The sequence below is a fragment of the Marmota flaviventris genome, chromosome 2 (assembly GCF_047511675.1).
Source record: "Marmota flaviventris isolate mMarFla1 chromosome 2, mMarFla1.hap1, whole genome shotgun sequence".
Classification (NCBI taxonomy): domain Eukaryota; kingdom Metazoa; phylum Chordata; class Mammalia; order Rodentia; family Sciuridae; genus Marmota; species Marmota flaviventris.
This window is the reverse complement of record NC_092499.1, coordinates 119,323,131-119,341,060: the sequence shown is the minus strand read 5'-3', so window position 1 is coordinate 119,341,060 and position 17,930 is coordinate 119,323,131. Positions and strand designations below refer to the sequence as shown.

General features: G+C 47.9%; 1 protein-coding gene across 1 annotated transcript; it reads left to right on the top strand.

Moving 5' to 3' along the window:
* Positions 1 to 4,618: 4,618 nt before the first annotated feature.
* On the top strand, positions 4,619 to 17,565 carry Cyp11a1 (cytochrome P450 family 11 subfamily A member 1). Its single transcript, XM_027923462.2, has 9 exons — positions 4,619 to 4,884; positions 7,888 to 8,043; positions 10,822 to 11,021; positions 11,622 to 11,825; positions 12,556 to 12,713; positions 15,662 to 15,828; positions 16,176 to 16,254; positions 16,795 to 16,992; positions 17,434 to 17,565. Exons 1-9 carry the CDS (start codon positions 4,619 to 4,621, stop codon positions 17,563 to 17,565), a joined length of 1,560 nt encoding a protein of 519 aa, XP_027779263.1.
* The last annotated feature ends 365 nt before the right edge of the window (positions 17,566 to 17,930 follow it).

Here is a 17,930-nt window from a genome sequence, read left to right as displayed (position 1 = left end):
TACTTCTACTGAATTGCTAGTCTGTTTGCTCCCTGTGGGCAGTATGTTGCAGGGGCTTTGGAGAAAGTCTAGGGCCACAGGTCAGTACGTCAGGTAGGACAGCAGTACAGGGAGCTTGTGGGACATGCTACAGGCAGCCAGACAAGGCCATGTCCTGCACACTCTTACAGAGACCTAGTGAGGGGAGGGCAGGGGCCCAGGTGGGGACACAGTCCTCTGGGAGTCACTCCCTTCCTCATGCCTGCTCATCATTGCCAGGCATAGTGAGTGTTACCTGGAAAGAACTTTCTCTGGAGCTGGTCTCCTTGCTGTTCCCATGGGTCTTATCCCTCTTCCCTCCTCCCCCAGCTTCAGGCCTGCCTCACCTGCTCCCTCTTTTCCTGCTTCCTATCTCTTGCTATTTTCTTCCTGCCTACATTTCCCTTGTTTTGCCCAAAAGAAGGAAAGTGACAATCACCCTGACCTGACCTGTCTTCCCCACCCAGGTTCGATCAGGTCCCTGCTCCTTCTCTATGGCCACATTCCTCAAAGGGAAAGCCACGCAAGGATTCATGGTTCAAAAGGTGGGTTCTGGGCCTCACAAATGACGTCCTCTGGTGAATGGGAACCCTGTCAGGTAGCTTGTTTGACAGAGGTGGACAGTCACTCTTAGAGAAGCCATGCCCATGTCTGAAGGTATCAGCTGGTAAGAGGCGGAACAGTGGCTGACCGTGTGGGTTTGGTGAGGAGATGTGGTAAAGACCCTGGCGTTCTGTGTCCTCCCATTCCCTTCTATTCCTCTCTGGAAATGGTCCTTCAAATGCTGCAGTGGAGGGTGGGAATTTGGCATGCAGCCAGCAGGCTGTGGGTGGCTGTTCCTGACTTACACACGCCCATCCTAATTTAGCTCTTCTTAAAGCACCAAAACTTACAGGAATGGAAAATGCAGATACCACCTCAGATCCTGGCCTCTTGCGCACTTGTGCTGGATGAATTATTTGCTCTCTTTTAGGATTTGGTCCTCTCCCAGCCCTCTCTTGGTTGTTGTGTCTGCCTTCTCTGAGCACTTCTTCTTCTTTGTTTGGTACCAGGGATTGAACTCAGGAGCCCCTTTACGACTGAGCCACATCCCTAGCTCCCCAGAGTCTCACTAAATTGCTGAGGCTGGCTTTGGACTTGCTATCCTCCTGCCTCAGCCTCCTAAACTGTTTGGATTATAGGCATGTGCCACTGTGCCTGATTTAGCATGTCTCCTTTGACCTTTTTCTACAAGCCTCATCTCCCAAGCCCACCTGTAGGGGACACTGAGCCTCAGCCCATGGATGCTCCCTCATCCCTCTCTCTGAATGCTGGAATCCTTTTGAGGCTGGCTCCTGCTTACAGCTTTCCTGCTGCCTCCAAGAATGTGACGCCCCCCAGGGCAAGACCCACATGTGCCCTGGGTCTTGCTCACCCAGCCCAGTGCCTGGAATAGAGATGCCCAGTGCTGCAGATGGCCACACTTGATTGTTACCTCACATGGTTTGGCCCCTGCCTAACCATCCAAATTGATAGTGGAACCTCAGAATTTTGGATTTAAATGAATACATCACATTCAGTGGACAGACCAATGCAACTTCTATAAGATGGTTCAGAAGCATCAAATTTCCCCTTATTTAAGGGAAATACTTATAAGGATTTTGGTGAAAACAAAGGAAGGTTTGTGTATGAATAGGAGTTCCAGGAATAGTGAGAAAATAGAGTGCTGAAATGATGAAATAAATTATACAAGATTTCCATACTGAAAGAGCCTGCTGAAGGTCCAGCCCAAGAACTGATATGGCAAGGGCACTGTGAATTTTAGAGCAGCCAAAATAAGAAAAAGAAGATCCTAAGAGCTTACCTGTGGGGAACAAAAGGGGTAAATGCAAGGATTCAAGAATTGGAATAGCTTTGGACTTCTAGATAGTAGTTCTAGAGAGTAGAAGACAATGGAGTTATGCTTTCAAAAATAATTTTAACAAATTGAAATTATTTCCAACCTACATTTTTGTTATTGTTCTTGTTGTTTTGATACCAGGGATTGAACCCAGGGGAGTTTAACCACTGAGCCACATCCCCAGCCCTTTTTATTTTGAGACAGGATCTTGCTAAATTGCTTAGGGTCTTGCTAAATTACTGAGGTTGGCTTTGAAATTGCAATCCTCCTGCCTCAGCCTCCCAAGTCCTGGGATAACATATGTGTGCCACCATGCCAGGCGCAACCTACAATTCTATATCTAGCAAAAATCTTTACCTTAAGTGTGAGGGCAGAATAAAGTTACATTGTAATGTGGACTAGGGTTGTGGCTCAGTGGTAGAGCTGCGAGGCCTAACACGTGCGAGGCCTAACACGTGCGAGGCCCTGGGTTTGATCCTCAGCACCACATAAAAATAAATAAACAAAATAAAGGTATTGTGTACAACTAAAAAATAAATACTAAAAAAAGACATTGTACTTGTAAGCAAATAATCAAAAATGTACGTTTCCTACACTGTTTTTAAGGAAGGTACTGAAAGATGGATGCATTCCAACCAGGCAGGAAAGACATGGGTCAAGAAACCAGAGTGAGACAAAGGAAATTTTTTTTTGGCTTATTTATTTTTTTATTTTTATTTATGTATAACAGCAGAATGCATTACAATTATTATTACATATATAGAGCTCAATTTTTCATATCTCTGGAAATTTCTAAGATGCTAATGAAACGGCAGTGTGGGGGGTCCTTGGCTGACTACAGCAGGGCCAAGCATAGGGGTGTGGATTAGGAAAGCAAATGTCCAGAAGAGTCTTCCAAGGTGAAATAAAAATGGATAGGGACTTGTAGTGGTTGATTCTGGGGGAAGAGATTTCCTTGCCCCTCCAGGAAGTGGCATCAGGATTAGGGAGGATTGCTGTCTTCTAAGTTCAGTAGAACCACTAGTCAGTTTAATGTAGTGTTTTATGTACAGTCAGTGGTACTGATAGAATATGTGTCAACGTGCCTAGGCTATAGTCCTCAGAAATTTGATCAAACCTTAATCTAGGTGTTGCTTCGAAGGTAGATATGATTAAAGTCCATAATCAGCTGATTTGAAGTGAGGGAAATCACCCTGGGCGAGCTGAGTGACCTAATTCAGTTGAAAGGCAGATAAGAAGCTTCACTGAAGGAGAAGATTCCACCTGTGGATAGCAGCTTCAGGTGTGCCTGAGGGTTCCAGACTATGTTTCAGAGCTAAGTCAGACCCACAATTGCATAAGCCAATTCCTTGCAATCACTCTTCCCTCCCCGCACTTCTCTCTCTCTCTCTCTCTCTCTTTTTGGTGGGGAGGAAGGATGTACTGAGGATTAAATCCAGGGGCGCTTAACCACTGAACTACACCCCCATCCTCTTTTATCTTAATTTTGAGATGGGGGTCTCATTATATTGTTGAGGCTGACCTTAAACCTTCCATCCTTCTGCCTCAGCTTCCTAAGTTGTTGGGGTTACAGACGTGCATCACTGTGCCTGGCTTGTTCACTGTTTTAATCAAATAACTTATATTTAATAAAATGAAATAATCACAAGTGTGTGGCTTAGTGAATTTGACATATGTGAATACAGCTGAAAAAAGAACATGCCAGAATTCCAGAAAGTTCTCTTGCACTCTCTCTGAATTATTACCCCACACTTCTAATATCATAAATTATTTTTGTTAATCCTTCAACTTTGTCAAAACAGAATCCAACAACGAATACTCTTGTGTCTGGCTTCTTTTGTTCAACTCATAATATCTTAATTTTCATGTTTATCTTTTCCTTCAGAGTTCTACATGAACAGATATGACTGTAATTTAAAAAATAATAATAGTGCTGGGCACAGTGGTACACACCTGTACTCCCAGCAGCTCAGGAAGCTGATGCAGGAACTTGCAAGCTGGCAAGTTCAAGGCCAGCTTCAGCAATTCAGTGAGACCCTGTTTCAAAATAAAAAATAAAAGGGGCTGGTGATGTTGCTCAGTGGTTAAGCACTCTTGGGTTCCATCCCTGGTAACATAAATAATTAAATAATATTCATAATAATGATAGCAACATTTGCCAATCATAACACTTTCAGAAACGAAGAAGGGTATTTTGCAGGGAGGTTGGCAAACAGAAAAAAATAGAACTTTAAAAATCAGCTAACCATACAGTTTATAATCAGACATATAAATAGTGGGCCACAAGGAAGATGTATGTGGCCCCCAAATTGGCAAGGTGACTCAGTCTCCTGTTGGGCTCCTCTTGCCCCCAATCCCAGGCTGTGGGTGTCTGCTAGCACCTGGACCCACCACAGGCTGGCAGGAGGCCTCGGCCCTGGGGAAAGTGGAGGCACGTATCTTGAGAGCCTGCTAGGGCTGGCCTGAGAACAGACACCTGAGGATATCCTTGTATTGCGGTAGCCTTGCTGGCTGCAGAAATTCCAGATTGAGGCTTCACCCTGGGAGGGGCTGATTATTTGTGGGATGTGCTGGCTGCAGGAGGAGGGAGGCCCTTGGCTTTATCAGCTTCTCTCTCAGCCTTGAGCTAGTAGTTATAAGCTTTCCCCCAGGGTCCAGCGACAGTTATCCCAGCAAGTTCTCTTGTAGTGGAGTCAGTGGAGTGGCAGTTGTGTGGACAGAATGCTGGCCAAGGGACTTCTCCAGCATTCAGTCCTGGTTAAAGGTTGCCAGGCATTCCTGAGCGCTGCCAGGGAGGGTGTGGGACATCCCAGAGCACCCACTGGAATAGCTGGTATCTCCACCCGCAGTCCTCGTCCCTTCAGTGAGATCCCTTCCCCTGGTGATAATGGCTGGCTAAACCTGTACCATTTCTGGAGGGAGAACGGTGCTTACAGGATCCACTATCACCATGTCCAGAATTTCCAGAAGTATGGCCCCATTTACAGGTAAGCAAAGGGCAGAAGCAGACAGGATAGGGAGGTACAGGGGCATAGAGAGGTACAGGGGCGTAGGCAGCTTGGCTGTGCTCCCCTCTCCCCAAATGGTCTGTTTTTAGTTACAGACTTCTGCCTACCTTCTGATTTTATTTCTTCCAGGCTAGGCATGGTGGTGGGGAAGGCCTCTCCTTTCCCCTTTGAAACTTCACGGTGGCCGCTGGGTGGTAAGAGAGAAAGGCCCCTAATGCTTCCCATAACCATTATCCCCAGGATGCCTTGTGAGGGAAGTTTGTTGTCCTCATGGTCAGAGGAGGACACTGAGGCTCAGTGTGCCCGGTCACTAGTTAGATCTCCATCCTGCCGGGGTGCTAACTGCACCCTGCAGCCCTGCGTGGCTCTAGAGCAGCTGTTTCTGTCTCTTTCCTTTCAAAGGGAAAGGAAAAGAAAGCCTCGTTTCTGCTTCGGCCCTTTGACCCTTTGACCTTAGACCCCAGGGATATGGCTTGTCCCTGGCTTACTGATGGATAAGGTTAGTGACATTCAAGCTACTCCTGGAAGTATTTTTTGGTTGATGTGGTGGGGTGGGTGGTGTACAGGGGATCAAACTCAAGGGCACTTGACTATGGATTCACATCTCCAGCCTATTTTGTATTTTATTTATTTTTTAAAGTATTTTTTTTTAATTGTAGATGGACACAGTACCTTTGTTTTATTTTTATGTGGTGCTGAGGATGGAACCCAGAGCCTTACACAGGCCAGGCAAGCGCTGTGCCACTGAGCCCCAGCCCCAGCCTGAACTCAAAGAATTCTAACAGGGGAGGAGCACATGTGACATCTTGGAGGGCTTGAGGGGTGGGGTGGCTGTGTGAGTTGGGCTTGCTTGTGTTGGGACCTTACTGCTGTCTACCTCCCTCTCCCACAACCCTGTCAAAGCCCAGATTGCTTCCCCCCCCCCCCACCTTACAGCTGTTTGGAGAGAAAGCTGTTTGGGAGAAAGTGGCTCCTTCCTGTGTTTCCTCTCTTCCTCTCTGTCCTGGGCCTGTCTGTTCCTGCAACCCAACCTTACCTCATGTACCCCCCTGTTATCTCTGCTTCCTTCTCTCTCTTTCTTTCCCCACTATCTACTTCCTCAAGTAGGAAGGCCTTATTTAATTGTTTTCTTTTTTATTAGTGCATTATAATTATACATAATAGTGGAATTCATTACATATTTGCACAGGCACACAGTAAAACAATATAATGTGGTCAGTTTCATTCCTCAGACCTCCCCTTCTCCCTCAGAGTACCTTATTTCATTAGCCCTCTTCTGATCTGCTTTCATCTGAGCCTTGCAACATGTCTTCAAAGTTGTGCTATTAGCCCCATTTTATGGGGAAACTGAGGCCCAGGGAGGAGGAGGGTCTTACTAAGGTCACACAATTCATCAGGACAAAATCAGGACTGGAACCCAAATGGTATGACATCCAGGTCTGTGTGTCAGGATGATGCTACAGCTCATAGCCGGGAAGTAACAGATTCCTGATAAACATGAGGAATTTGAAATACAGCTTTCATGGTTTTCCCCCATGCGGTGAAGGCTGTTCCTATTCTCTATGGAACAGTTGAGAAAATGCACCAATGAAAGATGGAAATCAGATCCAGTCTTATCCTGGTACCACAAGGAATGAGTGTGCTGGGTATGGCAGTGCCCCACGGTGCATCCCAGGTTTCTTTCCTCTTCTCTCTCTAAATAATTTTAAAGGGCAGCACAGTAGTCCACGGTATGGATAGGCCATATTTTTAAGCCAGCCTTTGAAGGTGAAAATTTAGCCCACTCCCAGCTTTGGCTCTTGGACCCAGCAGGCTTGTTTCTGATGTCAGGTCATTGCCTTGGCGAGCTTCCCGGGAGTGGGATTGATAACACTGAGAGCAGATCAAGGACTTGGCGATCTGGGTTTGGGATATGGAGCTAATACTTAAAAAGACACTTGGTAGCCAGAAAACACCAAGGGGATTCTCTGGCCATGAACAAGCCAAGGCTGAGACTCGGGACAGTGGGGCCAGGCCTTCTGGCTTAGTGGTGAACAAGGTATTCTCCAAGGTGGGCAGGAGACACAGAGGGAGAGGAGAGAGGGGAGTGACAGCACATCTGGCTTGCAACTGCATGTTTTTGTGAGGTTTTTGCCTTAAATTTGTATCTTCAAGTAGCCTTTCTTAGGCAAAGGCAGATGCAAGCAGGGAGTGGGATTTTCTGTTGTTTTGTAGTAGGGCTTTTTTCTCCCTTTCTTTCTTACACAGAAGAACTTTACTGCCTCATAGTTCTGGAGCCTGAAGTTTGAGATCAAGGTGTCTGCAGGGTTGCTTTCTCTGGGGGCCTCTCTCTTTGCCTTTTAGACATCATCTTCTACCCTTGTCTTCACATGGTCGTCCCTCTGAGCTCTGTCCTCCTTTTCATCCTCTTATAAGGATGCCAAACACATGGAATGGTTGCATTTTAGTAGAGTCTATCTGCAAAGTGCTTTGTGACCTCTCTTGTCACCGGGCTCGATGGGTTCTGGCCTGGCTGGCAGGCTACAGTGAGTCGCAGGCCCTTCCAGAAGGACATGAAAGTGTGCCTTGGTTCTGAGAGTCTGAGGTGCTGAGGGTGTTGCCACAGGAAGGACAAGTGTAAGACTGAAGACTGGCTGATCCATGGAAGCCTCCAGGTTGGGCCAGGGCTAGTCCTGGGATGTGCTATGTGACAACAGCAACCATGATCATGAAGCTATCTCTCATAGAAGGCGTAACCACAGTGAACTGTCACATCAATACCCTGCATATTTTGTCCTTCAGGAACTCTGTGAGATAGGTACTATATCTGTCTCCACTTTACAGACAAGGAAACTGAGACTCAGAGAAGTTAAGGGATTTGCCTCAGGTCACACAGTAAGAAAGCTGTGGAACCCTACAGCAGTCATGCAATGAGCCCTAATTGCTTAGGGTCTCCATGGCTCTACTTGGATCCTGATGTCACCCCTCTCCCCACCCCTCCAGGGAGAAGCTCGGCAACGTGGAGTCAGTTTATATCATGGACCCTGAAGATGCGGCCTTGATTTTTAAGTCGGAGGGTCCCAACCCAGAACGATTCCTTATCCCCCCCTGGGTGGCCTATCATCAGTATTACCGGAGGCCCATGGGAGTCCTACTGAAGTGAGTCCTGAGCCATTTCCAGGGTGATAGGGGAGCCCTGAGGAGGGAGATACTAGCGGGCGGGCTGGATCAGGTTTGCTCTGCCCTTCCAAGCAGGGCCTCTAGGCAAGACCCTGTCATCCTCTTGCCTTTATAACATACATGACAGTGAAGATAGAGAAAGTGAACTGCCCTGCCAACCTCCAGGGAAATGCCAGGCTGAAGATCTTTATGAGTAATTAAAGACCCTGGGAAGTTCTCCTTCATTGCTTTAATCATTAAATCCCAACTTACTGAGCATCCACTATGCACTAGACCTTGTGCCAGGTGCTGGAGGAACAGTGACAGGGAGTGCAGGGTCCTTCCACAGTGACTCCCGCACAGTCTAAAGGGGCAATGAGAAGCAGTAAGTCAGTGAATTGAATGTAGTGGCTACTGTGTTATCATCAAATTATCATCAATAATGAAAATGTAGGGGCTGGGGTTGTAGCTCAGAGGTAGAGTGCTTGCCTGGCATGTGCAAGGCCCTGGGTTCCATCCTCAGCACTACATAAAAATAAATAAATAAAACAAAGGTATAGTGTCCAACTGCAACTATAAAATAAATATTTAAAAAAATGAAGATGTAGCTGGTCATGATGGTGCACACCTGTAATCCTAGTGTCTGAAGAGGCTGACGGTTGCAAGTTGGAGGCCTACCTAGACAACTCAGTAAGACCCTGTCTCAAATTTTTAAAAAGGGCTGGGGATGTAGATTAGTGATACAGCATCCCTAATACCAAACCCTGGGTACCAAAAAAAAAAAAAAAAAAAAAAAAATTTAAACTTGACTGTATCAAGTGTTAGCGAGATTATGAATGAAGTAACTGGAACTCTCATCCTTAGCTGGGCAGACTGTAAACTGGTGCCTCTACTTTAGAATTGTCAATAGTTCTGAAATTGACTATTCACATACCAATGATGAAACAGTTCTGATTTTAGGGATACACTCCCAACACATGTACCCAGGGAACATGGGCTAGAATGTTTGCTTAGATGCTGTTCATAATAGCAAATATCAGGAAGCCACCTAGATGTCCAACAGAAAAGTGGATATGCAAGTGGTGGTACATACTGGTCAGAATAAATGGACTCTTTGTCCCACAATGGTGTAGATGCTGTTTGGAAATATAGAATCCAGCAGGTGTGGTGGTGCATGCCTGTAATTCCAACAGTTCCAGAGGCTGAGGCAGGTGGATTGTGAGTTCAAAGCCAGCCTCAACGAGACCCTGTCTCTAAATAAAATACAAAAAGGGGTGGGGATATGGCTCAGTGGTTAAGCACCCCTGGGCTCAATCCCTGGTACCAAAAAAAAAAAAAAAAAATTACACATACACACACACACACATTCCAGTGGAAAAAAGCAAGTCCCTGAAAGCATGATAGCTTTTTTAAGAACTTGAAGACAAGTATACATTTTTAAAAAGTACCTTTTAAGGGCTGGGGTTGTGGCTCAGCAGTAGAGTGCTCGCCTAGCACGTGCAAGGCCTGGGTTCGATCCTCAGCACCACATAAAAATATATAAATAAAAACAAAGCTATAAAAAAAGATTGATTGAAATAAATTATTTTTTAAAAAGTACCTTTTAAGAACAAATGATGAGCCAGGCCCAGTGGTGCATGCCTGTAATCCCAGAGGCTAAGGAGGCTGAGGCAGGAGGATCACAAGTTCAAAGCCAGCCTCAGCAACAGCGAGGAACTAAGCAACTCAGTGAGACCCTGTCTCTAAATAAAATACAAAATAGGGCTTAGGATGTGGCTCAGTGGTCGAGTGCCCCTGAGTTCAATTCCTGGTACCAAAACAAACAAACAAACAAACAAACAATGATGGAATAAAACCATACACAAAAGAGATTAAGGGGTCCAAGTTGGTGGTCCCTGGGTGGGGAGGAAGGGCATTGGGAGAACTAGAAGGGTGAAAGCAAGCCATGGTCAAGTTCCTAGTTTTTATGTTGGGTGATGAGTTTATAATAATATATCCAACAAACAATATGTCTCCCAAATTACAAAGGGGGCTACATGTGGACTGATTTTTAAGAGTACTTCAGGAACTGTGTGTTTGTTTTTTGTGGGATCAAACCCAAGGCTTTGCACATGCTGGCAAGTGCTTTACCACTGAGTTCCACCCCCAGCTCTTTCTAAAATTTGAGACAGGATCTCATTAAATTGCCCAGGCTGGCCTCACACTTAGATCCTCCTGTCTCAGCCTCCTGAGTAGCTGGATTGTAGGTATTCCCCACTGTGTCCTGCTGAACTCAGGTTTTTGATTAATTCTGTGTACCTGAGATTCCCCCCACTGTAGTGAATAGCAGCCACTTTTTGGGTACAGAGGGGAGAGCTTGGTCAATTTGTATAGGAGTAAGAAAAGGTGATGGGGGATGGGCTTGACAGTGAAGGTGAACATGGGCCAAGAGGAGAGGCAGTACAGTAGAATGGGCAGACTTGCAGTAACAGGGACTGGACAGCTTGAAAATCGCTTAAAAGGTGCTGAGGATAAGAACTTTTGGCTTGTAGTGGCAGCTGCAGAGGGAGTGGGAGGGGATTGGAGTTTTGGTCTCCATCACCCTCTTCCTTCCTTTCTCCTCTCCTAGGCCAGGCAAAGCAGGGAGGAGGTGACAGGCCGAGGGTGTTGGGAGGAGGTGAGGACACATGGGTGCCACATGCTCAACTCTGGCTCAGCTCCGGGGAGGCCGAGTGACTCCTCTGTGTTTGTCATGCTTGGGGACTGTGACCATGGGGCTTGGGGCCTGTGTTTTCTCAGGAAGTCAGAAGACTGGAAGAAAAATCGGGTGATCCTGAACCAGGAGATGATGGCTCCAGAGGTCCTCAAGAACTTCGTACCCATGCTGGAGGCGGTGGCTCAAGACTTCATTGGTGTCCTGAACAAGCGTGTCAAGCAGCAGAAATCTGGGAATTTCTCAGGAGACATCAGTGATGACCTGTTCCGCTTTGCCTTTGAGTGTAAGAGACTTGCTCCTGGTTGGCAGTGGCAGAGGGGACAACACTTGCATGTGGAGATCATGGGGTCACTGCAGGAGATCTGGGTATAAAATCAGCTTTCAATCATGAACTTGGTATAGAATCAACATTCAAATTCCTTACCTGGTAGGTGAGAAGAACTTGAGGTGGTTGTAGCCTCTTGGGTTCTGGGTGGCTGATTACCCAGGGATTTATGTCCCCATTCTCCTGTCTGACCTGTGAATGTAGCCAAGTCATCAATTGCAATGAGAACTCCCTCTTGGAGGAGGGGTGGGCCGAGCAGGTTCATCCCAGCATGGGGCCTTCCTTGGCACAGCTGGAGACCCTGCTTTCCATCTAGACATCTCTTTTCAGGGGTTTCCATATGCCCTTCTGAGGGACCCGAGCAGTTGTCAGAAGGGCAGCTTTTTTCCATCCTGTGTTCTTATCCCTTTGGGGCTCAGGCCTGGGTTCCTTTATAAGAGAATGGAGAAGTTGAGGCTGAGTCAAGGGCTCCTGTGTGTGTGTGTGGTGGAGGCAGAGGCAGAGGCTCTCGGATGGCTGGGCTGGAAGAGGCCCCTCAGCCTCATCCTCTCCTGGCAGCCATCACCAACATCATATTTGGGGAGCGCCTGGGGATGCTGGAGGAGATTGTGGACCCCGAGGCCCAGAAGTTCATCGATGCCATCTATCAGATGTTCCACACCAGTGTGCCCATGCTCAGCCTACCCCCAGAACTGTTTCGCCTCTTCAGAACCAAGACCTGGAGGGACCATGCGGCCGCATGGGACACTATTTTTGATAAAGGTGAGGGCTCCTTTGGCTATTCCCAGGACATCCAGGCATGGGGGCCAGGAGAGCCTCGTTTACCTCAAGGGGTGGGAGCTCAGTGCTGGGAGAAACCAATCCAGTTGGAAGGCCCAGGCCTTGGGTTGCTTCTTTGTCCTGAGCTTTGTCAATGGACATCACTTATCATGTAGGAAACCCATTCTCTGGTGAGTAGCCATGGTATCAGGAAGGCCCTGGAAGCCCTGGAAATGGTGGGCTCAAGGCTGGCTATTGGGGGAGATTAGAATTTTCTAGAGATAGAGAAGCAAAGATGTTCATAGTTTTCCTCAAAGGAGCTCAAGATCCCTGCAGGGTTAAGGATCAGTGTCTGAGTCCCAGCTGTGCTGGGTCTTAAGAATTCAGAACTTGGGTGGAAGAGAATGGAGAAGGTCAGGTAGAAAAGGCTGATTGGGGTGGGCTGGAGTTAAACGCCAACTCTGCCTCTTACACCCACTCGATCTTGGACAAGTGACTGCCTCTCTGAATCTCCATTTCTTTGTGTGAAAATGGGGTGGTGTCTCATCCCCCATAGAGCTGTGGCCAGGAATTAAATTAACAAGCAGATACAAAGAGCTTAGTATAGGTATTTAGTAAAATAATAGCCTTCAAAAGGTGGATTGTTGGGATCCGGAATCCCCAGCCCTTGATTCTATCTTTTCCCGAAGATCACCCTCCCCACCCCATCTGGGTTCTTTCCCCTGCTCCACAGCTGACAAATATACACAGAACTTCTACTGGGACTCGAGACAGAAAAGAAACTTCAGCAAATACCCTGGAATCCTGTATAGTCTCCTGGGAAGTAACAAGCTACCCTTCCAGGACATCCAAGCCAACATTACTGAGCTATTAGCAGGAGGTGTGGACACGGTGAGTGGCTGTGGGCACATCTCCTGGTTCCTGTGCCCATGTGCACCTTCCCTCCCAGTGGTGTGGTGGTCTGAAGTCCTGCTATCCCAAAGGGTTCTCCGCATATGGGATATGCCTTCCTCTCCTGGCTCTATCTCTAAACACTCATTTCTTAGGAGGGTGATGTCAAAGTCAGGTTACCCACAGGCAGAGTTTGATGCTGATTGGACACTTTTTTTCTGTGCCTGTGAGAAGGCATTACCAGGTGTAGGTGATAAGGCTCAGCTTCTGCATAAGTCTTCAAAGGCAAAAGATTTATTTGGAGTCCTGCTCTGTGGAAGCCCAGGCCTATGGGGGACACAACTCACTTAGATCCAGGGAAACACCTCAGAAAGCTTGCAGGGGCACAGGAATTTGCCCTGGGCTCTGCCCTCCAGGGTCTCTTTGTTGTTTTCCCTCCTCCCCTTCCACACCTCAGTACCCCATGGTCCCCCCACCACCCAATACTTAAAAGGCAACTACTGTGAGGTCTCCCTCCTGCTTTCTGCACAGTACGCTAGAAACTTCTCTTCTCAACGTTAAAACCTATCTGTCCTGTGCGCCTTCCCTTTTTCTAATTTCTTAAACTCCCCTATGCTAATGGGACAGTGAGTTAATGATTTGGTGTTATGGATTATTAATTGGGATACAGGCACTGAGACTATAGAGATGAACACACCCTCAAGGGTTCTTAAATGGCTGAGGTAAGGGCCATGTTCATCTACTCAGGACACTGTAACCCAATAATTTCAATGGAAGGTGATTCTCTCAGTTCTGGAGGCTGGAGGTCCAAGATCAAGGTGCAGGTAGGATTGATCCATTCATTGGCCTTTCTCCTTGACTCGAAGATGGCTGTCTCTTCCCTCTGTCTGCACCTGACCTTCCCTCTTGTGCATGTTTGTGTCCTAACCTCCTCATCCTAGAAGGACACCAGACATTATGGACTAGGGCCCACATGGATGATCTTCTATTCTTATTACCTTTTTAAAGGTCCTATCTTCAAGTGCAATGGTGTAGAGGTTAGGATATTGATATGTGAATTTTATTTTTTTGCAGTACTGGTGATTGAACCCACGGGTGCTCTGCCACTGAGCAACATCCCTAATTTTTTAATTTAATTTTTAAAAATTTTGAGCCTAGGTCTTCCTAAGTTGATGAGACTGGCCTCAAACTTGTGATCTTTTTGCTCAGCCTCCTGAGTCTCTGGGATTACATGCAGGAGCCACCATGTCCTGAAATGTGAATTTTAGAGGCACACAGTGCAGCTGATAGCAGAAAGGCAGAGATGCCATCAGATATCTGTCACCCATGTTACAGGGCCGTGATGCCAGAGGCATATCCCTGTAGGACAGGGAGAGGAGCTAAAATTCAACTTGTATCTTGAAGTCCCTTGTAGGAAGAGAGAGAAGGAATTTCATTTCAGGACTAGCAAGGGGCATGTGTCAAAGTCCCATGGGTTAATAACTTTCTTTCTTAGTTATTATTTTTATATGATACTCCGGTGGAGAAGTTTTGGTACCTATGACAGGCTGTAGATGGAGACTTGGCGTGCATTTGAAAAATAGTTCATTGTGGGTGATGTAGAGGAAATCTCCAAAAGGTGAAAATCTGCACCAAAGATGAGGAACCATTTATGAAGCACATATTATCTGGCAGGCAGTGTCCCAAACTTTTACACACATTCCCTCCTTTAATACTAGCAAGGGACACTATGAGCTATGTTATTCTCCTCCTCCTTTTTTAGATGAGGAAACTGGGGCATAGAGAGATTAAATAACTTGACCAAGGTCACACAGCTACTAACTTATTTAACTACCTTATCAGCCAAGAATCTTCCAAGTACCCACCCACTCTGTGGCAGGCCATGGAGGTCCAGAGACAAACCCCCCACACGTGTGGTTGGGGTCTTGAAGGAGTGGACACTTGCTTCTTGGGTGGGGAAGGGAATTCCAGTAAGAGGAACTAGCTTGGGGGAGATTTCTGGGCTTCAGGAGCTGTGTGCAATTCTGTGTGGCTGGAGGGCCAGGTGTGTATGAGAGCCGGGTGGTGGTGGTGGCGCTAGAGGAGAGCAGGTAGGTGTTGAAGGGGCCACGTAGGTCAGGCCGGAGCCTCTGTACTTCTCCTGGAGGCTCCAGGGAACTATACCAGGATTTAAGGCAGAGAAGGCACTGAGTGCCACTTTTTCCAATGTGGTCCCTGCTGAGAAGAGAAAGGTCTCCAAGCCTTGTGGACAGAAACTTGATCCTTGGTAAGATCCTACACCAACAATCCAAGTTCTAGTCACAGGAGGGAGGATGTTCAAGGCTGGGATCCTAACTGGGCTTAGTTTGTCATCATAGAGGAATCTGGGACTGTGGGGTTTGAAGATCAATGTTCACTCTTCTCTAGTTTATGTTGAAATTAACTGGTTAATCTCCATTTGTTCCACATGCTAATTACAACTCTGAGTGTGGGTCTGAGGTCTGACTTTGAGCCTTACTTGAAACTCTGCTGCTGTAGGCTGGGGAGGGGTGGTTGTGCCACGGGGCATGTGAACAGGAATTGCAGTCATTTGGGAGCACAACACTTTTGGAGGTAGGATTTGGCTTCTAGAGGCCCCCAGATTTCTGTGCAGAAAGACATCAGTAGTACAGCTGACACTCTTCTGGCTGGGGAGACGATGGGTGACATGAGGGATGAGGGCAAGGACAAGTGCTGCCCCAAACATTCCTGCCTGGGTGGCAAGAAGGCCTTCTTAGATATTTACCTTTCAAATTGTTGGGCCATCCACTTTTGTGGCCCTCCACTTTTGCAGGTGGCGTGGAGACTGGGACGAGGTAGTTATCGGGGGAGAGGTTCTTATAAACGATAATTTAGCTTGGGTCCTCCACCTTGAGATGCCTTGGAGTGACAGGCCCTCTGGTCTTCTGCACCCCCACATTCCCTGCCAGACATCCATGACCCTGCAGTGGCACATGTACGAGATGGCACGCACCCCAAAAGTGCAGGAGATGCTGAGGGCAGAGGTTCTGGCTGCCCGGCGCCAGGCCCAGGGAGACATAAACACAATGCTGCAGTTGGTCCCACTCCTCAAAGCCAGTATCAAGGAGACACTGAGGTAAGCCCATGTCCACTCCTACCACCCCCACCCCACTCCTGGGCAGGGCTGGAGCAGGGCTTGGGAAAAGGCTTCCAAGGATGGGGTGGGAGAGGCAATTAGAAGTAGGAGGTGAGAGGCTGGGAATGGGGAGGAGATAATGTGAGTTGAGCTTGGGGACATCTGGGTACCCTGGGCTATCCCTGGCCCTCAGGTAGTCACCAGCCCTGACAGGACCTGAGTCCTGTCTCAGATGCCCTGGGAGCTGCATCTGGGTCTGAGATGCCATGCTGATGCAGAAATCGGGGTGGGGATGACCTGTGTCCAGGTTTTGTGGCCATCCGTTCTGAGTGTCCTCTTCCTCACAGACTCCACCCCATCTCTGTGACTGTGCAGAGATATCTTGAGAATGACTTGGTTCTTCGTGGCTACATAATTCCTGCCAAGGTAGGTACAACCAGGGAGTTACCGGCTCTGCTAGTCAGACAGAGGAGGCTGGGGTCAGGCTGCAATTCCAGACAGATAGTAGTGATTGGGGGCTTTTGTCCTGCCTTTCTGCCTTGCCCTGGGGCCCTGCAGAGCTCTCAGCAGCAACAGTCCAAGTTTGAATGAAGAACAGAGGTGTTAGGCACCGTGGGGAATGATTACTGAAATGTTCTGGAGTTCAGGGTTAGGAGATAGACCTCAGTCTGCCTGGGTCGGTGGAAAGCACTGGGGCTGGGGAAAGGGCAGGAAAATTCTCTGGGTTATCTTAGCCTTGAGTTTTTAGCTGTCCTCATTTGGTGGATGAAGTTCAGGGAGGGGCTGGGCCTTGGTTAAGGTCATACACATGGGCAGAATTTCTGCCCTGGGTGAGCTGGGAAGCCCTGCGGGGATTGAGAGGGGGGATGGAGAGGATGGAGCTCAGGGACTTGGGGAAGCTGGGTGTTGTGCTCAGGACTGTGGGAAGGTGAGACCCACTCAGGCCTCCGACCACCTCATCCCCAGACACTGGTTCAGGTGGCCAATTATGCTATGGGCCAAGAATCCAGCTTCTTCACCAACCCTGGCAATTTCAACCCAAACCGATGGCTGGACAATGACAAGAACAACACCTACTTCCGGTACCTTGGCTTTGGCTGGGGTATTCGGCAGTGTCTGGGCCGCCGGATTGCAGAGCTGGAGATGACCATATTCCTCATTCACGTGAGTTGAGCTTGAGGACATCTGGGTCCCTGGGCTAGCCCTGGCCCTCAGGTAGTCACCAGCCCTACTCTTCTCATCTCTGCACAGAGTCCAGAGATCATACAGCTGGGGCACATCTGTTTCCCACAATTCCCTTTGGCCTCCTCTTTTGAGCTAACCCATTTATCACCTACCAGTGTCCCCTGGCCATCTATTTCCCCTCAGGTGATGTGATGGGGGTGGGAACAAGAGAGGGAATATTGTCAACTAGTCAAGGTCTAAATCCAGGGATCAGCACCAGTGGTTCATTTTGGACACAGTGCGGGGTTAAATGTGGAGCTGGTTGTCCACTCTTAGAGTGCCTCAATCACACTCAAAGGCCCTGCTGGCAGGTGAACAAGCTGGGCCCAGGGGAGACAGAACCCCCCCCCCTTCCCCTAAGCCCACTGCTCCCTTTCTCAGGTGCTGGAGAACTTCAAAATTAAAATCCAACATCTCAGCGATGTGGGTACCAAGTTCAACCTCATCTTGATGCCTGAGAAGCCCATCTTATTCACCTTCTTGCCCTTCAAACAGAACCCAGTTCTGGGATGATCAAGGTGGAACTGCCCTCCCACCAACCAGGCCAGCAGTCATGCAGTGGGATGGCCCGGTGGCGGGTACAGGGTGTCTGCATCTCTAGTCCTCTGTTCCCACCCTGCTCCTTTCAGACAGGTGGCTTTGGGTCCCAGTGGTCCACTGCTCCTGCTCAGTTGAGCCCCTCCTCTCTACCCCACCTCCTCCCCTTCTTGACCCACCTCAGGTAGACAATAAACTGTACTTTTGGGTCCACACTTATAGTCTTTTTGTCTTTCCCACCTCTTCCCTCTTGGCTATTTGTCTCCTTCCTGATTCCTTTCTCTTCTCTGGGCTGGAGTCATATTTAACTCATAAAAATGTCAGTGCTGGAAATGGCCTCA